General features: G+C 35.5%; 1 protein-coding gene across 2 annotated transcripts in view; it reads left to right on the forward strand.

Moving 5' to 3' along the window:
• The first annotated feature begins 730 nt into the window (after positions 1-730).
• Positions 731-25,044, forward strand: part of LRRCC1 (leucine rich repeat and coiled-coil centrosomal protein 1) — a 34,723-nt gene continuing 10,409 nt past the window's right edge. The window contains exons 1-12 of one of the 2 annotated variants that reach the window (XM_030839223.3): positions 731-927; positions 3,234-3,439; positions 3,752-3,817; positions 8,144-8,311; positions 10,297-10,472; positions 10,573-10,635; positions 15,021-15,217; positions 15,493-15,640; positions 16,593-16,741; positions 22,346-22,550; positions 23,065-23,204; positions 24,628-24,829. In XM_030839223.3, coding sequence (XP_030695083.1) covers positions 839-927; positions 3,234-3,439; positions 3,752-3,817; positions 8,144-8,311; positions 10,297-10,472; positions 10,573-10,635; positions 15,021-15,217; positions 15,493-15,640; positions 16,593-16,741; positions 22,346-22,550; positions 23,065-23,204; positions 24,628-24,829 — 1,809 coding nt within the window. In that variant the 5' untranslated portion in view covers positions 731-838. The remainder of the gene's footprint in view (positions 928-3,233; positions 3,440-3,751; positions 3,818-8,143; positions 8,312-10,296; positions 10,473-10,572; positions 10,636-15,020; positions 15,218-15,492; positions 15,641-16,592; positions 16,742-22,345; positions 22,551-23,064; positions 23,205-24,627; positions 24,830-25,044) is intronic. The other variant, XM_030839217.3, reaches the window with a different exon arrangement.

Consider the following 25,044-nt stretch of genomic DNA (forward strand, 5'->3'; position numbering starts at 1 on the left):
TCACTAGTGAGGAACCACGGAAGATTTTAGTTTAGGATAGTGACTGGTCCAGGGTTGAGATAAATATTTTGTCTCCATTTAAAAATATTCCCTTGACCCAGAAAGCAATGTAACCAGGAGGGTTCTTGGACCTTATTTGGGTATTGTTTTCCTACCTGGAATGCCATTCTGTCCAGAACACACTGTGAGCTAGCAAGACTCTGTTCAGTCATCTATGGATGACTTCCTTTTATAAAACATTCCCACTACCCACAGGAATATACAGTTGGCTTAAATGCTTCTGTGCTATTCCTAGCACTGGCCCTGATGCACAGCAATTCTGTTTCCTCCACTGAACTATGAATGCTTCCAGGAACGAGAATGGCCTTCATCTTATTCCTCACTGCATAGGGAGGTGCCTGGCACAAGTAAGGCATCCAGTAGACGCAATAACCTGGCGGAACAACTTATAGGTCTGTAAGACTACAGGTCTGTAAAAAGAAACTGCTGTGAAATCGCCTTCAGAAGTCAGTCGCCTACAATGCAAAAATCATACAGAAGAGCCACAAAGGAAAGACGCATTCCTTGCCCAACCACCACAGGCCAGGCAAAATGTTTCGCTTTACGGCAAGTCTCAGGAGTCGCGCCGTAGATACCGTAAAAGGGAGGGAAGGCCTCGTTGGGGAAGCTCAGGCTTCTGGCTTTGCGACACCGTCGGGGCGGGAAAGTGCCGGCTGTCGGTTGGAGGAAGTCGGCCCGCCCCCTAGGGCCGGACTTCCGCGCACCCCGGAGGCGTGTTCCGGCCTTTCAGACCCGCCGCTGGGCGCCGGTTAAGACCCATCTCGCCGTCGCCGGTGCCATGGAGGCGCCGGTGGAGCCGGAAGTCGAGAATGAGGACGGCGAGAGCCGCTGCGGGGATCTGTGCTTCATGGACAAAGGCCTGCGGAGGTAAAGGGCAGCTTTACCGGAGACCGCACGGCAGGGGCCGAGGGCGGCGGGCGGCCTCGGTGGAGCGGAGGCGCGGGGCAGCTTTACCGAGACCGCACACGAAGGCGTCTGGCTATCGCCCGCCGTTCTCCGCCACAACTGCGCTGCTGAAGTGCCAGATCCAAATCCAATGAGCCCCCTTTCCTTTCCTCCAGGGACTAATGAGCACCCTGGAAACTGCCCCACGTCCTGGTTCCCTGCCGGCGTTTGACCATCCTCCCTTCTTCGCTGGTTCTCCTTTCTTTGCTGGCAACTATTTCTTTGCTTGCCCTATAATTGTTGGTCTTCGCGGGTTCTGTCCTATCCTTTGCTCTTTCTCTGTGACAGAAAGTGGCAAAGTAGTATCTCTGGCAGCCATAAAGCAAGAGTTTGCTGCTCTTCATTGGTTTTGCCTTGATTGTCTTAGCTCCTGGTCCAATTACTTTGCAGAGCCCTGTGATACATATACTGTTATACTTCTTGAAAATACTAAACATAACATATTTAGTTCACTGCTTTCCTCTTTCATGCAGCCCAAATTTGTTCACGATACTAGGGTCTTGGTTCTGCGTTGCTGATTGGTCCCTCGCTGCCTTTTCAGTCTTACCTCTTACCCTTTCTCCGGTTACACCCTGTGATTAGCCACACTAAGCTACAAGCGGGCAGTTCCATAGTAGGCTTCTCTGTGCCTTTCCACATACTGTTCCTTTGTTGCCTGCCCTCTCTGTGCACCTTGCTGATACTTAAAGCAACTTGTTCTGGATCCTGATCTAAAATTTGCCAGAAAGCCCCAGGAAGGTGTTTTTCAAAAGAATATTTATATTTAATAATAGCTGCCATTTACTGAATGCCATTTATGTGTGCATGTTACATATATTATCACAAATCCTCACAACAATTCTGCAAGGTAGTAACTTTACGAGGGACAGATCTGAGATTCAGAGGATCTTTATAACTTTCCCAACATCGTGCAGCTGGTGGATTAAGTTTGAATTCAAAACCATTTCTATCTAATTTCACTGTCTGCTTTTTCGGCTATACTACATTATATGCACAATACTAATTTCCAGAAACCGAAATGCTTCAGAAACTAGATGGCTGTCATTAAGAGCATGTGTTAATAGCATAACGTCTGGTATTAAATAATAGCTCAGTAAATGACAGAAGCAAGATAATTGGAAAATATTTGAAACAATCACATTTAGAGATTGCCAGTTTGAAATTTAGAAATGCTTTATCTTTTCTGCCAGGGGTTCTTATGTGCTTCAGACTGAAGACTAAAGGATAAGTTGAATGACCTTGTGACTTATTCATACTTTTCATGTTTTAATTTTAAATTTGAGATTCTTAATGCAAATTTGGAAGCAAACTTGAATTCCTTGTTTTCCCTTTACTCCCTGACTGGTAAACTTCTCATTTTCCTGCTACTAGATTTCCTACAGCTTTACTATAGCTGCTATAGAACATAGAACAGATGCCAATGACATTGTGTGTCCCAGTTCAAGCATCTCTGAATTATGTGCACTGTAGTTTATATTCCTGGAACTCCTATCTTCAGAAGAGGTTCCAGTTAAAAATAGCAGTAATTGACAGAATGAAGAGATGAGTTCCATTTAGAGGAGATGCTTTCCAAATTTCAGCAAGGGAGGACAGGGACTGTTTCACTATGAATAGCAATAACTAATGGTTTATTTTGAAATCAACTACATTCTGGGTTAAACAGACATAGCAGACAGTGAAGAGAATAAGATTGTAAACTCCAGTGCCAGATCTGTATTTATACTGGCTCAATTTGGTAATAGGTACAAGAATTTGGACAAGTTATTTAATTTCTGTAAACCGTGGCATCCTTAGATACCTACTGCTTGGAGTTGTTGTGAGGATTAAATGGGCAGAGGAAACAGGTTTAGAGAGGTTAATTCATTTACTCAAGTAACACAGCAAAAGTGGTAGAGTGCAGATTTGAACTTGGGGTGTTATGATTCCAGGAACTGACTTTACAAATAACTGCTTTCACTCAGTGCTGATGACTTTGTTTGCATATAAAAGCTAGAAATGCCCGGTATCCCTTGCCTCTCTTGATAATGGTCCAAAATACTGGTTAGTTGTAAGAAGCAGTGTACCTTATGAGACATTTCAAGGCTACCACAAGTAGGAAGGATTTTATTATAGAATGAATAGAGTACATACTTACTATCTACATGCTGTTTGGTTAATTTTATTTATTTGGTCATGATTTTTAAATCCATTTTTTACTTGTTTTTGAAAATATATATTTTCCTTTGTAGCATATCAGAGTTATCTTTAGATTCAGCCCTTCGTGCCATCAATCTTCATTGCAATAACATCTCGAAGATCAAAGCCATTGATCACATTTGGAATTTACAACATCTAGATCTGTCATCTAATCAAATAAGTCAAATTGAAGGGCTAAACACACTGACAAAACTACGTACTTTAAACTTGTCCTGCAATTTGATCACAAGAATAGAAGGTTTGTAAGTGATTTTCATCTAATACTTTGCATAAGGGAGTTGATTTAAGTCCATTTTTCATCTTCTTCCCAAAAGAGTGGGATAAGTATTATCATAAACTTTTCAAAACTGACCCTAAAACTCTACATAAAAAGTTTTCTTCTAGAAAAGTTATCAATTTAAAAAATATATATTTTGTAAAATACCAACAGAATTGATTTCACTGTTATCAGACTGTAGATTTGCTTCAGAGCAGTCTGAAATAGTATTGTAATACTATATAACTAATTAATTGATTATTTGAATCTTATAATGGCTTTATTTTGTTTTAGGACTTAAAGCACTAACTAATCTGACTAGACTGAATTTATCTTATAACCACATAAATGATCTTAGTGGTAAGTTGATATGCTTATGTTTTCTATAATGCTGAGTATTTGCCATGTATAATGAGTTAGACTGAGCTGTGCATGTTGAAGAACTGAATAATCCAGTTTTTGACCAAAAATCTTATCTAGAGGGTGTTTCTCAGTCATATTTGTTTTTTGTTGGTGCTAAAGCTACAGCTGAATAAAAAACTAGGAATAAAAACCAGAGTAATCAGTAACAGAAAAAACTTGGTTAGAAAGAACCTACTTTGGGAGAATAATGTTTTAATCTTAGATAATTAATATACTATTATGTAGAGAGAGATAGTTCCAGCAGAACTTTTTACAATGATGAAAATATCCTGTATCTGTGCTATCTGGTGTGGCAATCAGTAGACAGATATGGCCTTTGAGCACTTGAAATGTGGCTAGTACACTGAGGAACTGAATTTGTAATTTTATTTAATTTTAATTAAATTTTTATTTAAATGTAAAAAGCCACATGTGGCTAGTGCTACCATATTGAACAGTGTAGGTATATAGCATTCCAAAGGCTATAGCAAATTAACAATCAAGGTTTTTCTTTCAAAGATTTATTATTATTTATTTAATTTATTTTTTTGGCTGTGTCAGGTCTTAGTTGAGGCATGCGGGATCTTTTATTGTGGTGTGTGGGCTTCTCTCTACCTGTGACATGCAGGTTTCTCTTCTCTAGCTGTGGCACGTGGGCTCCATAGTTGTGGCACATGGGCTCCATAGTTGTGGCACGCGGGTTCCAGAGCACATGGGCTCTGCAGTTTGTGGCATGCAGGCTCTCTAGTTGAGGTGCTCAATAGTTGTGGCACGCAGGCTTAGTTGCCCTGCAGCATGTGAGATCTTAGTTCCCTGACCAGGGATCAAACCCGTGTCCCCTGCATTGGAAGGTGGACTCTTTACCACTGGACCACCAGGGAAGTCCCAGGATTTTTTTTTAATTTTCTTTTTGACTTTACCATATATAAGAAGGTTAAAACTTGTTAATCTTTTAATTGATTAAAGTGATACACTGATAAAATGAACGGAGTTTTATGATAATTCTTAAAATTATCTGTCAGAACTAGCAGAATTTCTCTAATTATCTTCATAATCCTTATCAGTATTTGAAACAGTCTTATTCATTTGTTTGTTCTTCTCCCCTGCTAGAAAAATACGACCCTATGCCAGGTATTTAGTACACAAAAGAATAAAATACAATGACCTAGTCCCTACCCTTAACCAAAGTAGCAACAGTATTTTAATTTTTAAAAACCTTTTTCCCCCAAAATGTGGAAGTATTAGAATTGAGTATTAACTGTAGCTCTGTCTCTGCTGTGTGATGCTGAGCAAAGTATATTGTTCTTTGGATGCAATTTCCTTAACTGAAAAATGTTAATTTTGGATAATATAGTGCATTCATTTACTTCTATAGTGATGAAAAAATAACAACAACAAATAGATAAAGTTCTTATCACAGGGCTTACATTGTAGTGGGGAAGTAAAACAAATAAATGAGGTCATGTGAAACCACCCCAACAAATAAGCAAAAGATTTGAGCAGACCCTTCCCCAAGAGGATATCCAAGTTGCAAACGAGCCCATGATTTAAAAAAATGTTTAGCATCCTTAGTAATTAAGGAAATGCAAATTAAAATCATAATGAGATCCACTTCATACCTACTAGAGTAGATATACTTTTAAAAACTTAAAATACAAAACACTGGTGAGATTGTGGAGCAACTAGAGCTTGCATACATCACTGGTAGAATTCAAAATGGTAAAACTACTTTGGAAAACAGTTTGAAGGTTTCTTATAATGTTAAACAAATACTTAGCGTATAATCATGCATTTCTACTTCTAGTTGTTTACCTAAGAAAAATGAAAACATGTCTAATCAAAGACCTGTACATGAATGTTAATATGATTATATTACTTTTTAATATAATCATGTTTATATGATTATTCATAATCTCCAAAAACTAGAAACCACCCATTTGTCTATCACCTGGTAAATGGATAAACAAATTGTGATACATCCACAGGATAGAACACTACTTGGCAATAAAAAGGAATGAACTATTGATGTATGCGGCAACATAGATAAATCTAAAAATAATTATACTAAGTGAAAGGAGCCAGACACAAAAGATTACGCTGTATGATTCCATGTATATGATATTCTGACAAAACCAAAGATACAGGGGCAGAATGAGATCATTAGTTACCAGGGGTTGAAGATGAGGAGAGAAGATTGATTTACGTAGGGACACAGTGATTTGGGTGATGAAAATGTTCTGTGTCTCCATTGTAGGGTTTACATAACCGTATATGTTTGTTAAAGCACATCAAACTCTACTGTATATATTTTCTGCAAACCTATAAGTTCTAATAGATAATTCTTAGAATGATAATATTTTATATGTTCAGAAACACTTCAGTAAGTAAATAATGACAGTTCATACGATTAAGAACATGCAAAAACACTAAGGCATGATCAAGCTTGCCATGATAAAGGCAGTAAGAAGGCTACTGTGGCTAGAGCATAGCAAATGAGGGATTAATGTGCTAAGAAAAGAGATAACAAAACAGGCAAAAGTCAGATCACGTACAGCATCGTAAGCAGGGTAAAAAGTTTGTATATTATTCTAAGTACAATAGGAAACCATTGGAAGGCTTTAAACAAGTAAGTGACTCAATACATCTGTTTAAAGGATCACTTTGGCTGCTGAGTGGGTGAAGAATGGACTTCAGTAGGACGGTGAAAGTCAGGTGGCAAGAAGCTCTTCCCGTGGTCTGGATGAGAGATGATGGAGACTTGGACTAGGATGGAAACAATGTAGAGGAGTAAATACATTATGTTTTGCATGTGGAGTTCATAGAACTTGCTGATGGATTGAGATGAGGAGATGAAGGGAAAAGGAATCAAAGATAATTAAGAGTTATCTTTGTAGTAACAGGTGGTTGATGGTACTATTTCCTGATATGGGGAAGATTGGAGGAGGAACAGGTTTAGAGATGAAGGGGTAAGAATGAAGGATCCTATCTTAAATTCGAGAGCCCTATTAGATATGTGTGTGTGTATGTGTATGACCTGCAATTTGGGGGTAGGGCATCAGGGTTGGTGTTGTAGATTTGGCACATCAGTGCTGTTTGTTGCTGTGACACTATAGGAGATTCTGAAGAGTGTATGAATAGAGGAGGGGGCGACCAGGAATGCGCCCTGGGGCACTTTAAAATCAAAACGTAAAAGGGACATGAAGTTGCAATATAAGAGAAAGAACCAGTAACATGGAACAGGAACTTAGAAATGTGGTAGTAAATTAAGAAGAAATGCTGAGTACTCATAAGAATGCTTGACGGGAAATCTGATCCTGTAGTGAGTGGTCAAAGACTTTTCTGAGGGTGTGACAGATGAACAAAAGTTAGTGATGAGGACTATGAAGAAAATAAGAGGCAACCCTGTAAAAAAGATGAGTAGAAGTTAGCCAGATATGATAAAGATCATTGAGGAGAGAAGAGTATTCCAGTCAGGTTGAAGAAATTGAAGGGGGGGGGAAGGTGAGTAAAGTTGAATTTATACATGGAGAGTACTAAACTAGGCAAAATTGAAAAATAAGACCTTCATCAGAACAGTGTGGAGTGTATCTCAGAATGGTCCTTCCAAAAGAAGGAAGGCTAGGGCATTCAGCCATGGATGATTCTCCTTTTGTTGAGGGGTTCCTGGAGGTGTTAACTCCTTCACATTTCTGAGCTAAACTCTTGCTCAACAAGCTCCATTTTAAAGAAAATTCTGAGGCATGGCCCCTGTCCACCACAGCTGCAGTGAAGTCAGGCTGGCCAGGGAGATGTGCCAGGAACCAGTAGCCTCTGCTACAAACCTAGTTTCTAACATTACCATGCTCTAGATAATCTCATGCAAGAAATGTTACCAGGGAGCTAAATCAAATGGGTGCTATTTATATTTATTTTATGCTCAAACCAATGAAATTGGAGTGTTAGCTTATGTCTCCTAATTAAAAATAATGTGTTGATTGAGAGCCTGAAGCCATCGCTTTATTCTTATTCTCATAAAAGTACATGGGCCTGGGGAGGCCCATTTGTTTTGTTTAAACAGCCCAGGTACGCCTGGGCTAAGGCTCAAAGAGATGCCAAACCTTTGTTTCTTCAAAACAACAATTGACTTTGCTGATACCCTGTTCATTAGATATAGCTGTTTACAGAAGGGTCTTATTAATGCTACTCCTTTGCCTCTTGAAATACAACCTATATAAAAATTATTTTTAGTTAGCTGTTAGAAAAATTACTGTTGTGACATCAAAAACATTTTTTTTCCTGTTGCAGGTTTGATGCCCCTTCATGGAATTAAACATAAACTTAGATATATTGACCTACATAGTAATTGTATAGATAGTATCCATCACCTACTTCAGTGTACGGTAGGATTGCGCTTCTTGACTAATCTTATTTTGGAGAAAAATGGAGAAGATAATCCTGTCTGTCATTTGCCAGGTATGATCAATTAATTTAATACTTTTTGTAACAGTTGATTTTCAGAGCTCCTTTATTTCCTGCAACTTGTATTTATGACCTCCTTGAATTTGTCTTAAGCTTTGCAACTTTTTATTATGTATTTGGAAAAGTATAATTGCAAATAAATTATTTTATTAAGACAAATTAAATTGCTGTTAAAAGAGGAACACAAGCTGAAGAGATAAGTAATTCTCTTTAGACAGTTTTATATTTGATAAGTGAATGCCTCAAAATTAAATTGTGCTTATGATATATTCTTATAGTATAATACTAAGCAGCCATAAAAAAGAATATAGAATCTCTTTAGCTACTGATAAGCACTTATCTCCAAGATATATTACTGTTAAGAGAAAGAAAAGCAAGTTGCAAAACATTGTGTATAATACGCTCCCATCTGTGTGCAAAGGATAACGTGTGTGTGTGTGTGTTTGCTGAGTATATATATATATAAAATACCTAGAAGGATACACAAAAATCTGATAATAGTGGCTAACTTCAGTATTAGGTAGGTAGGGATCAGGAAATGAGAAAAGGGCATCTAGGAATCAGGAAATGTTAGGAAAACTTTTTACTGAATACCTTTTGAATTTTACACCATGTGAATGTGTTAAATTATTAACAAGTAAATGACTTTTTTAAGAAGAAATCTTAAACTTAATATGAGCTTAGACTTATTAAGATACAAGATATATAGAAGATGCTGCTGAAATGCCATTTGATCTAATTCAAAATCATTGAGGTTAGCAAAGATAAAGCAGACCAGACTGCCATTTCTAGAACTTATTTATCTCAAAGTGCTTAACCCAACAATAAGATACAAACGTAGAATATGAATATACATTCTAAAGATGTGTTTGGGTAGAAGTTGGCTGCAGAGGCTGTGTTCTCATTAATATGCAGCTATGAGAAGGCTTTTCCCAGAATGGAAACCTATTTTGATAATTTTACTTTGCAGAAGAATATATTAGATTTGAGATCAACTATTTTCCTAAGCCCATATAATGATAGAGTCTCCCTAAAAATCAGAGCAGATTTCCATTTTGGGGGGAAACTCTTTTCTTGGAAAAAAAAACCTTATTCCTAAGACAACTTTAATTTACTGACCCACAAGTTGGATTTTTTTCCTAATAATCTCGTCTCAAGAACCTCTAGTTCCTGTAGTTTGAACCTTTGTTTTTCACTTTCTTTCCTAGATGAGGTATTTCTCTGAACATAGTTGCCCTCCCCCCAGAATTATTACTGAAATTACTTTTCTTTCCTCAAAATTTCTAACATGAATTTTCCAGACTTCTTTCTTTTGTAGTTCTTCCAACCACTTTATTTTACTTGGTTTTAAAATTTATCAGAATTGAAGTGTTTCTATTAGCCTAAACACCAAATTAATGTTAATTTGCCAGACTTCTCATATGTAATTAGGGAAAATAAACATATTCTTAAATACTTGATAGATTGTCTGTTTTAATCCTAGTTATATAGAATTTAAGAGGAGAAAGTAGGAATGTTTAAGTTTGTTAATGCTTATGGCCTCACTAGCAAAATTCTTGCTTCTCTGATTGTTATTCTCATCATCCTGATTTACATCTGTACTAATCATATTACAAATAAACAAGAGCTATATTTGGTTTTCTGTCTGGAATAAATTGCTACTGGTTTCATGCATTTATAGCTTTACAGCAATTTTATAAAAGATAGATCCAGAAATGATGATTTTTTAACTTTCTGACTTTCATCAGGAGGGTTGTTTGGGAGGGATTGGGGGGTAGTGTTTTGTTTGTTTTGTATTTAATGATTATGTACTGGAGAAGAACTAAGTAGTTTTTTATTACACGTTTATTAGTTGCATTCCAGGACTAATTTTATCATTCAGGTGATATATCTGGTAGCTGATAAATTTACTTCATTCTAGAAATAATTAACCTTTCTTTTTATGCTTGAGTTTTCATTTTGAATGATTTGTTTCCAAGGGTACAGAGCAGTTATGCTCCAGACTTTGCCACAGCTTAGAATCCTAGATTGTAAGAACATATTTGGTGAACCAGTAAATATGGCAGAAATAAACTCATCACACCTACAGTGCTTTGAAGGTCTTTCGGATAATTTAGTTTCTTCTGACTCTCCCCTAAATATAAGTGAAAATGAGGTATAGTATGTTTTTTTTCCCTAATATAAAAGATATCTTCAAATTTTAATTAATAAATAAATGTAAATTTAAAGCATTTTGGTTTGTTTCTGTGTCCTAGATCTCTGATGGTATGCCAGTGGTAACACCACCTATCGATGAGGTAGCTCCCTTGGATCACTTTGTAAGTACACCAGCAGATACTGGTTTGACATCCTTTATATCTGTGTGTCCTCCTGAGCCAGAGAAAGTTAATAATGAAAATGATTTTCAGAATGAGATGAAACTTCAGAAATTAGATGACCAAATTTTACAGCTTCTCAGTGAAGTAAATATTTTTCCTACTTTTCTAAGCAGTGTGTTTGTTGGAGAAAAAAATAGTAAAAAAAATGTGCAATAAAATTGCATACAAGCTGACCCACCAGAAACAGTCTATATTTATTGCATTGGTGTGTATGTTTATTTTTTTTCTTTAAAATAGGATTCTATTGTAGTAGTAGTGGTAGAAAAAACATACTTTTTTCACTCATTTTCCTTAATGTCCTCCTTCAAATCTTCATTATGTAATTCTTTTGTTGTTCTGCAACAAAGGAATTATTTGTTATTATTTCCACCCACCCACCTTTTATTTCAAGTAAATAGAACTCTTTGGATTCAGTACTTATTAACATAGAGGATATGTGAGCTACTTTTGGCCTCTACTTTCTCTTCAGTTGTTTCATGGTCAAAGCCACTTCTATAACCTATAGCTAAATGGCAAGTTATTTTATATAATTCCTGCTTCAATTCCTGTTTACAGCAGACCCTTACCAAATAACCTCTGCTTTCTTGAAATACTAATCCTTTTTTACCCCTGCTACTAGTTCTCTGGTTTTTAGAAATTTTGAACTATGTGGTTGATCCGTAATTCCTAGAATTTACTACTATTTGAGTCTCCAACCTTCTCTCTAGCATCCTTGCTCTGACCTATACTGACAGTTGTTTCCTTGAACACTACAACTCCCAGAATGCAACGGATTTTTCCTTTATCCCCTACCTGGACATGGAGGAGAAAGACTGTGGGATAGGCCCAAAAGGCTATTAGTCAAAAGTCAGTTTGACCTAGAAATTTGTAGTTGAATTTTAATATTTAAATTTTTTCTCAAAATGGGGGTGGGTAGTGGAAAATGCTTATGGAATGATTATGGTTCGATGGGTTGTTAATAATCCTGAACTATTGTCTTAGCTATAACATTAGCAATGCTTGATAAACATGAGGTCTACCTTAGGTGGGTGCGTGAATAAGACTATAAGGATTCTGTGTGCCAAAAATCCCTAGAGATTTCAATTTGGGCCACAGAGGTAGATTGTAGTAGAACTGGGACAAGAATGCTGGCAGATGCATTCTTTGACATCATTGATAACATATTACTGAGGTACTAGGCTCTTCATCTCTTCAGGTTTCATCTTCCATCTTAGAATGGCTGACTCTTCTTTCTCAATGTCAGAACTTAGATTTAAGCTTAATAACCTAAATTTGAAGTGAAATTTTCAGCTTCTCTTATGCCATCCTCATTTCATTCTCACAATAACTCAATCAAGTAGATAGAGATTAGTATATCGTTGTTCTTGTTATATAGAAAAGAAACTCAGTTTATTTAAGAGTCCTTTATTTTAGTGAGGCAGAGTTGAACTTCAAACGCAAATGTCCTGATATCCAATCTGGTATTCTTTCCATTGTCATGCTTCTTATTCAGTTAGTGATAATTCTTCCTACTTTATAACTACGAATAGGAGTCTAGCTCTCTGGAGGAAAAAGGATGATTTGTTGCTATGCATATAAAATTGTTTAGGAGAAGGACTTCTTGTTTGTTAACTTACTTGGTATAAAGGGTAAACATACAATTTGAATTTCAGTTGATATATACACTTAAATTATAAGTGAAGTCATAAAGTTACTGAAAATATGCTATAATATAATGATGGTTATTCTTCTTAATTACTGGACTTATAATTGTTACACTGATTTTGAGAATTCTGTCCGTGAAAGGCTGTTTTGTCTTTAAGTTTTCATTTTATCCCCACCATTTTATTATGAACATTTTAAAACTTAGAGCAAATTTAAGAGAATTTCTTAGTGAATTAGCAGGATACCCACCAACTAGATTCCACCATCAACATTTTACTCTACTTATTTCATCATATGTCTATGCATCTACTCATTTATCAAACTATCTTATTTTATGACACATTTTAAAGTGAATCACACGTATCAGTATACTTCCCCCTAAATACTTAAGCCTGCATATCATATCATTATAGTTCAGTATTTTTTTAGTTTTTTTTACTTTCACTTTTTTTTTTTTTTACTTTTGATGTAAAACAGAGATGTATTCCCTGAATTGACAGTACATAGGCCTGTTACCCAAACGTTTATGAAGGTGAGCGTCACTGTCCTAAAATGTTCCCTTGTGATGCTGCTCACAGGGGTTCCTCTACTGCACTCCCCACCCTCGCCATCACTTTTCTCATTTTTTTTGACTATAGACTATTTAATACTCCTTCCAGAACCTACTATAAGGGGAATCATACAGTGTATATACTCTTTTGTGTAAGGCCTCTTTCACTCAGAATAACCTTGAAATCAGTCCATTATTATGTGTATCAGTAGTTTGTTTTTATCGCTGCGTGGTATTCCGTTGTATGGGTATACCACAGTTTATTTTTCCATTATCCCTATTGATATACCACTGGGTTCTTTCCAGGTTTGTGGATAAAACTGCTATGAAATTACAGTACAAGTCTTTTTGTGAACTTAGGTCTTCATTTCTCTTCAGTAAATAGCTAGAACTAGAATTTCTAGATTATAGGGTAGGTGTTTGTTTAGTTATATAAGAAACTGCCAGAGCTTTCCCAAGGTGATTGTTCCATTTTATTCCCACCAACAATGTAAACTGACTGTTCCAGTCGTTCCATATCCTCACCAATGTTTGGTGTTAGCACTGATTTTATTTTAGCCATTCTAGTGGGTGTATACTGATATTCATTGTGACTTTAATTTGCATTTCACTAATGATCAGTGATGTTAAGCACTTTTTCATGTACTTATTGAATCTTTTGTGCAGTGTTCAGAAATTTTGCCCACATTTTTATTGAGTGATTAGTCTATTACTGAGTTATAGGAATTCATTTTATATCTTGAATACTAATGTTTTGTCAAATATATTTTCTCCCAATCTGTGGGTTGCTATTCACTTCCTTAAGGGTCTTTTAATAAGCAGCAGTTTTAATTTTACTGATTTTTATTGTCTAGTTCTATCAGTTGCATGTGAGATGTTAGATTCTTCAACTATGATTGTGGATTTGTCTATTTCTTCCTTTAATTCTCTCAACATTTGCTTGTCATATTTTAAAGCTCTCTTACTAAGCACATACACATTTATGACTACTTTTTCTTCCTATTTAACTGATTCTTTTATCATTATGCAATGTAAATTTATGTTTTCACTCAATTTCGGAATTTTTGGACATCATTGCTTCAAATATTTCTCTGTCCCATTCTCTTTCCTCTTTTTTCAAATTCCATTTAGACCTTTTGAGGTGTCCCACAATCCCCTGATGCTCTGTCGGTTTTATCAACTTTTTTTCTCTGTATTCTTCGTATTGAATAAGTCCACTGAACTCTTTTCAGGTTTACATATTCTTTCTTTTATCACCTCATTCTGTATTAGTCCAGCCAGTCAATTTTTACTTTAGACATTGTATTTTTCAGTTGTAAAATTTCCATTTTTTAAAATAATTTTTACTTGTCTGCTGAATTTCCTTTTCATTCATGATAAGCATTTTTTATATCATTGAGCATACTTATGATCACTGTTGTAAAGTTCTTCTGTGCTTATTTGAGCATTTAGGTCCTCTCAGGTCTCCACTGATTGTCATTTCTCTTGAGAATAGGTCATATATTCCTGGTTCTTCCTACTGTGAGTAATTTTGGATTTTGTCCTGGACAGTGTGAATGTTACTTTGTGGAGAATCGAGATGCTGCTATAGGCCTCCAAAGAGTGTTAATAGTTTTGTTATAGCAAGCATTTAACTTGCTTTGACTAACTGCTGCTTTTTTTTATCCTTTGCTGGGCTTCTTGCAGTCTATTCCATACTATCCTCAGATTCTTCAGACCCAAAAGTTTGTGGGTTTCCCACTTGAGTTTTAAGACTCCCTACGTAGTGCCAATTGTGCTGTTTTCTTAGGATAAAAGCCATAAAGCAGAAACAATCCATTCTGGTCATATTTCCAGGTGTCTACTCTCCTCTAGAATAAGACTACTTTTGTTCACTTTCCAGGATTCCAAGTAGTGTTGTTGTTGTTTTGTTTGTATTTTTCCCCAGTTTGTAATTGTTATCTTGAGAGCATCAACCTCATAGGAGCTTACTTGTGCATACCAGAAGTTGAATCCTTTGTCTTTAATTCCAAACATACCTAGTTTATAAATCTTTAATCTTGTAAAAAGTTATAACATTTTAGAAAATGTCAAATTATGTTCTTTTATACCGAATTAAACTTTTAAAAAACTTTGTTTTTTTTTATTCTAGACTTCTAATTCTTTAATAGATAATGTTCCTGAGAAAGATCTCAGACCAAGAAGAGACACAGATGTGACTTCTGAAAGTGACTGTGGAAACAGAAAAGAATGCAATAGAAAAATTCCTCGAAGATCAAAAATCCCATATTATTCCAAAACTATTCAAACTGTTAAGCGCCACAGTAAAAACAACAATGCTTTTATAAGGTACTTCTTTTAGTTCTAGGAATTCAGATAAGGCACACAGAAGTTACTATTGCTGGCTTCTTTCTTAAAGGTATCTCATGGTAATATTTTTTTTACTATTCTAATGTCAAAAGATTTGACTTTTCAGCCTTGCAGCCTCAAATTTAGTCAGTACTTTCATATAAATTTATAGAAAAGGCTCTCTTTATGCTGGATTGTCATTACCTAAGTTGTGAAAAATAGTTATAAGTATTATACATTTCTTTGAGTTATTTTTTGTGGTTTTTTCTTTGCAGTTGTAATCGTAAAATGAAACCACCTTTCTTTAAAGAATTACACATAAGATCATCTTTAGTGAACAATAATATATTAGAAGAATCAGAAAAGCAGAAGACTGAAATAATTAAAGTAAACAACGGTAGCTCAGAAAATGCCACTTACCGGGTATGATTTAAGAGATTAAGAAAAAATTGGATATGAATAATCTTATTTTTAAATTCGAAGTTAGTCCCAGAAAAACTATGCATGTTTTTATGAGCAAAAAAATATTTTGTGTAATTTTATTGGGGGTTGCGGTTGGGTTATTTTCCCCTTCCTGATTTCCAGATTTTGTGTAATGTTACTATTTTTGTAATTTTTAAAGGAATGGAAATTACACATTTATTTAAGATCAGATTTCAGTGAAATCATTTTGTTGTATGCTTGTGGAGGAGAAAACATACCTGAATTTTTGAATTCTTCCTAAAGCAGTGGTTCCTAACTTATGAGTCTCAGACTCCTTTAAATATCTAAGGAAATCTATGGGTTTTTGCAGAGAAACTTCCTTAGAGAAACTCATAAAATGTTGTATATAATTTCAGGGTATTCATGGGCTCTCCTGAAACCCAGTTTTGGACCCATGGATTCCAGATTAAGAGGCATTCAAGAATTTTAAAATTCTTCAATATTTTCCTTAATCATTCACATGTTGTTAAGAATTTTTAGCATACATTGATTTATTTTATATTTTTTATTAACTTACCCTTATTTTACTGTGAACAACTGGTTATACTTAGGATTGTAATGTGCACTATTCTTCCAACAGTATGATTACTTTTTGAAACAGTTCACACCTTTCATGCTATTGGTTTTGTCTCCTTATTCTTAGGTATAAAGGCCTTAATATTTAGAAAATAATAAAAATCATTATGACAATAATAATAGCAGCTAACATCTATTGAGTGGATATTTTGTGCCAGACACTGTTCTGCATGCTTTACTTCCATTCTTTTGGTTAATTCTCACCACAGCCCTTTGAATTAGATGCTCTTATTCCCACATTATAAATGAGAAAATTGAGGCAGTGAGAGGTTAGGTAACTTTTCCAATTTCACATAACAATATTGTTTTCTTTCAGGCACTAGTTGAGGAACTAGATCAAGAGAGAGAGAAGAGATGGAAAGCTGAACAAACTGAAAAGAAACTTATGGATTATATTGATGAACTGCATAAACATGCAAATGAAAAAAAAGATATTCATAGCCTGGCTCTTCTTACTACAGATAGGTAAGGGGAAAGTCTGTAAACCTTAAGTTATCTCATAGCACAAAGAATGCTGAACTTGGAAACTAGCTGTAGTATGATAAAAAAAAACTATGCATATGGTTTTAGTTTGAACTAATTTAAAGATTTAGGGCTTTGTCAGTTTTTTACATTAACAAAGGATTCAGGATATTAATTTGAGCCCTCAAGCTGGGAGATGTCAGATCAATAAAAAAAAAGTATTATAAGTGAAAAACAGGAAGAGTGTAGAGCTGGGATTGGCAGACTTTTTCTGTAAAGGACGGGGCTTGGCACATTTTTTCTTTAGGCATTCTGGGTCATAATCAGTCTCTGTTGCATATTCTTCTCAACAGTGGGCTTCAGTACCAGATAACCCAAGTTTCTTAATTCTAATGTTTTCATTCCATCTTATTCCATTTCCCGTTTTATCTTTTTTTTCTGTAGTAAATTATGTAATACAGGATTGTCTTATTCCAAGATGTGCGAATACCAAACGGTTTTCTGAAATAACAATAACTTTTTTCTTCTGTTTCCTATAGGCAATTATTTCAAAAGTTACGCTTTTCCTTAAAAGGTTATAAGATTTTTTCCATGGGATTCCTTTCAATTTTTATCTCTTCTCCTTGAATGAGCACCGGGTTTCTAGACTTGGTGTTTGCCAACAAATAGGGCTTAGGAAGTTGCTCTTGGTTTCATTTCTTAGCTGCTTATATAGTAGATAATTCCCTTCCTAAAATCTTCATTCATTAGTAAGTTGATGTACACGGCTCCCAGCCCAATTCCCAGGTTCTTTTAAACATTTAACTAGTAAAGCTGTGTGGTACTGATGTGGTATTTTCTACCCCTCACTACCTGATTCTCTGATTCTTTGTACTTATGGAATATAAGGAAAATTACAATACCAAACGTGTTCCATGAAAACCTCTGTAATTACGCAAGCTACGATGCTTTGTGCTATTACTAGCCAAACCACCACTACCCACCAATTTCTTGCCTTATACAAGACAGTGCTGGACAGGGGTAAAGGAACAGAATGGATAAAATAACTGTCCTCTGACCATCTCAGAAGAAACAGCACTTTTGTTTGCAGTAGGTGCATAGGTAGCCAACATAGTTTAATGATAGATTTATAGAGACTGTGTGACTCAATGAGTCACAGTCATAGAATGAAAGAGAGGGTATATCTTTTTTTTTTTAATCCAGAAAGATACAAGGCAAAGCCTGAGTGTTCTAAGAGCTGTTATTATTTTAAGTTAGTTCCATTTGCCTTATTGTTGAAATTCCTCCCTGATTTTGGCACTATGTTTTCTCTTGTTTAGAGTCATATGTATATGAATTTTTGTTTTATTCTGTTTTGTAGGTATTATCTAGTGGAATATTAGAGGAAGTTATATCTAGGGTTGCTAGCCAAATTCTATTTTAATTGGAAAACTTTGGACACACCTCATCTTTATCCTTCTTTAACCTCTTTGCTGTTGTGCCATGTTCCCTGTGTTACATATTTGTTGTTCTCTTGGAAATTCATCTTCAATCTTTTCTGATTCTTTTTTCATTTATACCCCAAATGTTTTTGGGGGATTAGATCCTCACCAATCTTCATATTCCCTTATGTGACTTGGTAGGGACTCTGTTTTCTTCATACCTAAGGCAGGGTCTAGCATCTAGGTACCATGCTGTGAATATATATTATCTCAAAAAGTGAATCTTCTTTACTATGCTTTTAATACCTAACCAATAAGCTCCCAAACCTTTTATCTGTTTTATAGGCCTCCTTGATTAACAAATTGTTCATCTAATCATCTACTAAAAATTTCTTGTCTACATTGCTTGTAAGTGTCTTAAGATCAGCCTGTCCTTAGGTTGACTTTTTCCTGCTCCCTTATTCTGTATTCTTTGTTCTAATAAATGGTGTTCCAGTCAGCCACCAAAGCTAGAAATTTCAGAATGATTTTTTTTGCTTCCTTTCTCTTTCTCAAACTTCATAACCAGTTGGTATTGATACCGTCTTCATTCTGCTTAAACGGTGTTGAACTATCTCCTCTCTGTCCCCAGACGGTTGCATCAGTTTAGGCCCTTATCTCTTGATTAGAGGATTTCTCTAATTTTACTGATCGGTAGCTTCTCTGCCCCTTCCACCATATGGTCCACAGAATAAAGTCCAATATTCTTTCATATAACATACCAAACCAGAGTTGAGAGAGTGAACAAAGGAAGACCAGTTTGGAGACGACTCTCAAAGGCAAGAGGACAAGAATTGGAGAAATGACTGTAGTATAGAAGCTGATGAGTGTAGGGATTTTTCTCAATTATGGCTTGGCAATTATAGTAGGTACACATTGGAGTGGCTGCCTAGCTCAGAAATTCCTTTATGAGGCTATGTCTTTGCTATTCGTTGTCCCCTTTTCAAACACTTGACTTCTGTTCTGTCATGAACTGCCTCTCTGCCTATAATATTGGTTAAGAGGTGAGCCCCTGGCCTTAGCCCACATGGCCACAGTGACCGCTGCATGGAGTGGGCATATGAACCAAATTGGACTAACCAAAGCCTTTCCCAGAGCTCAGTTCTAAGTTGAGCTAGAGAAAGGTAACCTTTTCTGTTTGGTTGTCACTGCTGTCAGAGATGTTTATAGCCTTCCCCATCTCCCTGGCATGTTACAAAGAAGCCTGCCATTGGAAAAACTGAAACCAGCCTGTAGGGAATCAGAGAGAGGGACCTGATGGTATTCATATCCTTGGTTTCAGCTGTGCCTCGGAATAGTGCCACCCCAGCCCCTGAATTGGTTATGTGGGTCAATAACTTCTCCTTTCTTACTGAAACTAGTTAAAGAGTTTTTAGTCAAAAGGCTCTAAGTAACACAGAGGTAGTATAGTACTAGGATATAATACTTAGTGTCTGGGGAAGATACAGGGAAGTCAGAGTTGACTTCAGGTATCTGTTCAGGTATTGTTTCTCTCCTGTAGCTTTCTTTATAAATGCATCAGTGTCCCCTCTGCTAGATATTAAGCTCCTTGAAGACCAGGCTGTATCTTATTCATCTTGCTTGCTTTTAAGCTGATATCTAGCACAATGCCTGAAAAAATGTGTTTTGTAGTTTTGCTGTTGAATAGTAAAGTTCACATAAGATAAAGTTTCATTAATTTATTTTTTTTCTCAATCTCAATATTTTATTTTTCAGCTTTGTTGAGGTATAACTGACAAATAAAAATTGTATATATTTAAGATGTACAATGTGATGTTTTGTTATACATTGTGAAATCATTACCACAGTCAAGCCAATTAATATATCCTTCACCTCATATAGTTGTTTTTTTGTGTGTTGAGAATACTTAATATCTACTTGCTTAGAAAATTTCAAGTATATAATGCATTACTTTTAACTTTAGTCACCATGTTGTACATTAGGTCTCTGGAACTTACTCATAACTGAAAGCTTGTACCCTGTGGCCAACATTCCCCCCACTCCTGACCCTTGGTCGCCACTATTCTACTCTCTGTTTCTATGAGTTCAACTTTTTTTTTTAATATTTATTTATTTATTTTGGCTGTGCCAAGTCTTAGTTGTGGCATGCGGGATCTTTAGTTGCATCATGCGGACTCTTAGTTGCAGCATGCATGCAGTATCTAGTTCCCCAACCAGGGATCGAACCTGGGCCTTCTGCATTGGGAGTGTGGAGTTTTACCCACTAGACCACCGGGGAAGTCCCATGAGTTCAACTTTTTTTAGATCCCACATATAAGTGATATCACCAGTTTTTTCACTTAGCATAATCTCCTCCACGTTCATCCGTTTTTGTCACAAATGGCCAGATTTCATTCTTTATTAGGCTGACTAATATGGCATTTATTTATTTATTTATAACCTTTTCATCCATTCATCCATTAATAGACATTTAGGTTGATTCCATATCTCGATACTGCAAATAATGCTGCAGTGTAGATGGGAATGCAGGTTTCTCTTTGAGATACTGGTTTCACTTCCTTTGGATATATACCCAGAATTGGGATTGGTGGATCCCACTTTTATGGTAGTTCTGTTTTTTAATTTTTTGAAGAACCTCCATGCTATTTTCCATAATGGCTGCACCAGTTTAAATTCTCACCAACAGTGTATAAGGCCTCCCTTTTCTCCATATCCTCACTAAGACTTGTTATCTTCTGACTTTTGGATAATAGCCATCCTAACAGGTGTGAGGTAATACCTCACTGTGGTTTTGATTTGCATTTTCTTGATGAATAGTGGCATTGAACATGTTTTTTATACTTTTTGGCCATTTGCGTATTTTTGGACAAATGTCTGTTCAGGGGTTTTGCCTATTTTAAAATTGGTTTATTTGTGGTTTCTCTGCTTTTGAGTTGTATGAATTCTTTACATATTTTGGATATTATCCCATTATCATATATATGGTTTGCAAATATTTTTTCCCATTTGTCATGTTGCCTTTTTAGTTTCTTGATTGTTTCCTTTGCTGTGCAGAAACTTTTTATTTTGATGTAGTCCTACTTGTTTATTTTTGCTTTTCTTGTTCATGCTTTTGGTGTCCCCATGGAAAAATCATTTCCGAGATCAATATCATGGAGTTTCCTTCTATGTTTTCTTCTAGGAGTTTTATGGTTTCAGGTCTTATGTCTATGTTCTTAACCCAGTTCGTGTTGATTTTTGTGTATGGTGTAAGATAAGACCCAATTTCATTTTTTTTCATGTAGATATCCAGTTTTCCCCATACCATTTATTGAAGAGACTGTCCTTTCTCCACTATATATTCTTAAGGTCTTTGTTGAAAATTAGTTGACCATATATGTGTGGGTTTATTTCTAGGTTTTCTATTCTGTTCCATTGGTCAATGTGTCTGGTTTTGTGCCAGTGCCATACTGTTTTAGTTACTACAGCTTTTTTTTTTTTTAATTTTTATTGGAGTATAGTTGCTTTACAATGTTGTGTTAGTTTCTGCTGTGCAGCAAAGTGAATCAGTTATACATATGCATATATCCACTCTTCTTTAGGTTTCCTGCCCATTTAGGTCACCACAGAGCACCGAGTAGAGTTCCCTGTGCTAAACAGTAGGTTCTCATTAGTTATCTATTTTATACATAGTAGTATATATATGTAAATCCCAGTCTCCCAATTTGTCTCACCCCACCCCCCTTGGTAACCATAAGTTTGTTCTCTACATCTGTGACTATTTCTGCTTTGCCAATAAGTTCATCTGTACCATTTTTCTAGATTCCACATATAAGCAATATTATACGATATTTGTTTTTCTCTTTCTGGCTTAAGTTCACTCTGTATGACAATCTCTGGGTCTGTCCATGTTTCTGTAAATGGCACTATTTCATTCCTTTTTATGGCTGAGTAATATTCCACTGTATATATGTACTACATCTTCTTAGATAAAGTTTCATTGATTTATGTAAAATGTTTTCCCTCTTGGCCCAATGCTAGTTTCAGGGATGGGCGAAAGGCGTACTGTTTTTCAACGTTTTTTATCTAAGGAGAATTTGGAACATACTTCAAATCTTCCTCTCTACTGTAACTTTTAATGTTTAGTACAGTTTTTATCTTTCTATATGTGTAATATACTTAAAGCAACGTTTGATTTATGCTTTAGGCTAAAGGAAATTATTTTTAAAGAGAGAAATTCCAAACTACAACTCGAAATTATGGTTCACAGGCTTCAAAATGAAATTAAAAAACTAACTGTTGAATTAATTAAAGCAAGAGATCAACAAGAGGATCACGTTAGACACTTAAGAACCCTGGAAAAAGCATTAGAAAAAAAGGAGAGACAAAAAAGGCAACAGCAAGCAGCACAGGTATTTCTCTATTTTACTCTCAGTCCCATGAATTAACACATTCATAGCTTCTGTCCTGAAACAAATTATGTCATTATATAGTAAACATAAAGGATGTTAAGCTGAATGCAAAAATTAGTTTAAATGTGCCAGTAATTTAACCTATGGAATCATTTCTTCAATTAGGGCTGCCAACATTCACAAAGCAGAGTTGGTGGAAATGCTGCAGGTTGTTAGCCTTGTGTTTAAGAGCCAGTTTTTAAATGTCTCCTTGGGGTACTTGGAGACTTTTAATTTTCATGCCTTCTGAATAGAAATTTTCAATAAAGTCTGTGGTGAAATAAGAGTTAATGCTAATGTGTTTGATGCTTCTAAGACTACACTTTATGAAACCATAGCATTTAATAAATTTTGAAAATCAACTTAGTCCCTAGGTCCTATTATTTAGAAGGCACTTGTCTTTGGGCAACTGACATTAAAATAGAAGCAGAGGAGATTATTATGTAAATACTGTAACGGTGTGTATTTTACTCAGATGCGACTTATCCAAGAGGTGGAACTCAAAGCCGTAGCTGCTGATAGAGAAATAAACTTACTTAGAACTTCTCTTCATCAAGAAAAGGAACACGTGCAACAACTTCATGAACTTCTTGCATTGAAAGAACAAGAACACAGGTAAATGAAATATGTATATTTTAGGAAAATATGGACATTTAAAAATAGGAAAAAGTTATTTGGTTTTACCCCCTGCCCCTGCCAAGACTAGACAGTGATTGAGCAGTGGTGAAGTCTGGCACAGTTAGCTCATGGAGAATGACATGTTTATGTATGCTTTAGAATCAATCTTAGAGTTAGAACTAGTAGCTTAAAAACAAATCAGTAACTTTATTGAGGTTGAGGTATGGGCTTATAGCAATGAAGCTCATTTTCCATTTCTCTAAGCCCAACTAAAAATTGATCATTGTAATATAGAGAAAGCTGTTTTAATTGACTTCCAAGTAACTACTTGTTAAATTATCAATATTCTTTATCCCTTTGAAGCAGGGTTCAACAAACTTTCTCTGTGAAGGTCCAGATAGAAAATATCAATATTTTAGGCTTTTCAGGTATCTATCTCTGAATAGATACCACAAAGCTATCTCTTTGTACCACAAAAGTAACCATACACAGCACATAAATGAATGGGCATGGTTGTGTTTCAGTAAAAGTTTACTTCCCCACAAGAAGGACAGCAGGCCAGATTTGGTCTATGGGCTATAGTTTGCCAACACCTGCTTTTTAAAGTCCACAGTAATTTAAGCACATTCAGCTAGTTATCTGCTTACTACCAGTTGAATTGTATGATTGCCATGAGTTAATTGTGTTTGTTCTCAGGCCTGTTTTGGTTTTGTCCTTGTATAAATCAAATTTTAATATATAAATTAAATTTTGATGCTCTGGGGAAAATTGTCATCATATATGTGGTCAAGACAACTATAAAAGATTGGGGGGCAAATAATCACAAAAATCTAAAAATTGGCACTTAATTTTCTTTTCAGATATCTTTTAACTTGTTCTAGTTTAAAGAAACCAAAACCAGAAGTAATGGGTTTTGTTTTATGAGTTTGATTTATTCAAGAAAAATAATGGAGAACTCTGAAGAATGAATTCACATTGAAATTAAAAAACTGGCCCTATATTAAAAGATTGGTGAAATTTCACACATAACTGTTGTTTTCAATTAACCAGCCACCAGGACCAGTCAGACTGTATTTATTTTATGTCAAAGACTCAACCAAAGTAGAAGATGCAGTGAGACAGAACCTGACTTCTGTGAATGCACCCAAAGAATTTTAGAAACCATAAAATGATTCTGAACTATCTCAGTGAAGTTAAGATTTGGCATACTCCTCTTATCCCTGTCACCACCGAATACGCAATCAAAACTCATATTCTTTCTGTATCTACCATCCTATCCCTAGTTTTCTGTGTGTGAAAGTGAGGAGCTGATCTTTAACAATAGGGAATATAGAACATTTAATAACTATTTAAAAGACCTTTAAAGTTTTTCTTTCTAGATAAACAGCATCCTGTGATTTTTATTTGTTTTTCATCCCAGGAAAGACCTTGAAACAAGGGAGTTTTTTAGTGAAGCTGAGTTCCAGGAAGCCTTAGCTAAAGAAGTTGCTAAAGAAGAGAGAAAACATGAACAAGTTATAAAAGAATACCAAGACAAAATTGATGCATTAAACCAACAGTATATGGATTTAGAAAATGAATTCCGTATTGCTTTAACTGTTGAAGCCAGAAGATTTAAAGATGTAAGAATGGCGTCTAGCTTTTTATTGAAAACAGAATCAACAAGATATGGTTTGATAAGACTACGTTTTAGAATTCTAGCTCTATTTGCATGTTGGCTATATGATCTTAACCAAATTACTTAAATTCTTAGAGCCTTATTTTTTCACATAAATAATAGCTAATCTTCAGTGCTATTGCCAAAGCTAAGTGAGGTTATAAATGGTCAAGTAAAGAG

Source organism: Globicephala melas, chromosome 17 (assembly GCF_963455315.2).
Source record: "Globicephala melas chromosome 17, mGloMel1.2, whole genome shotgun sequence".
NCBI lineage: Eukaryota > Metazoa > Chordata > Mammalia > Artiodactyla > Delphinidae > Globicephala > Globicephala melas.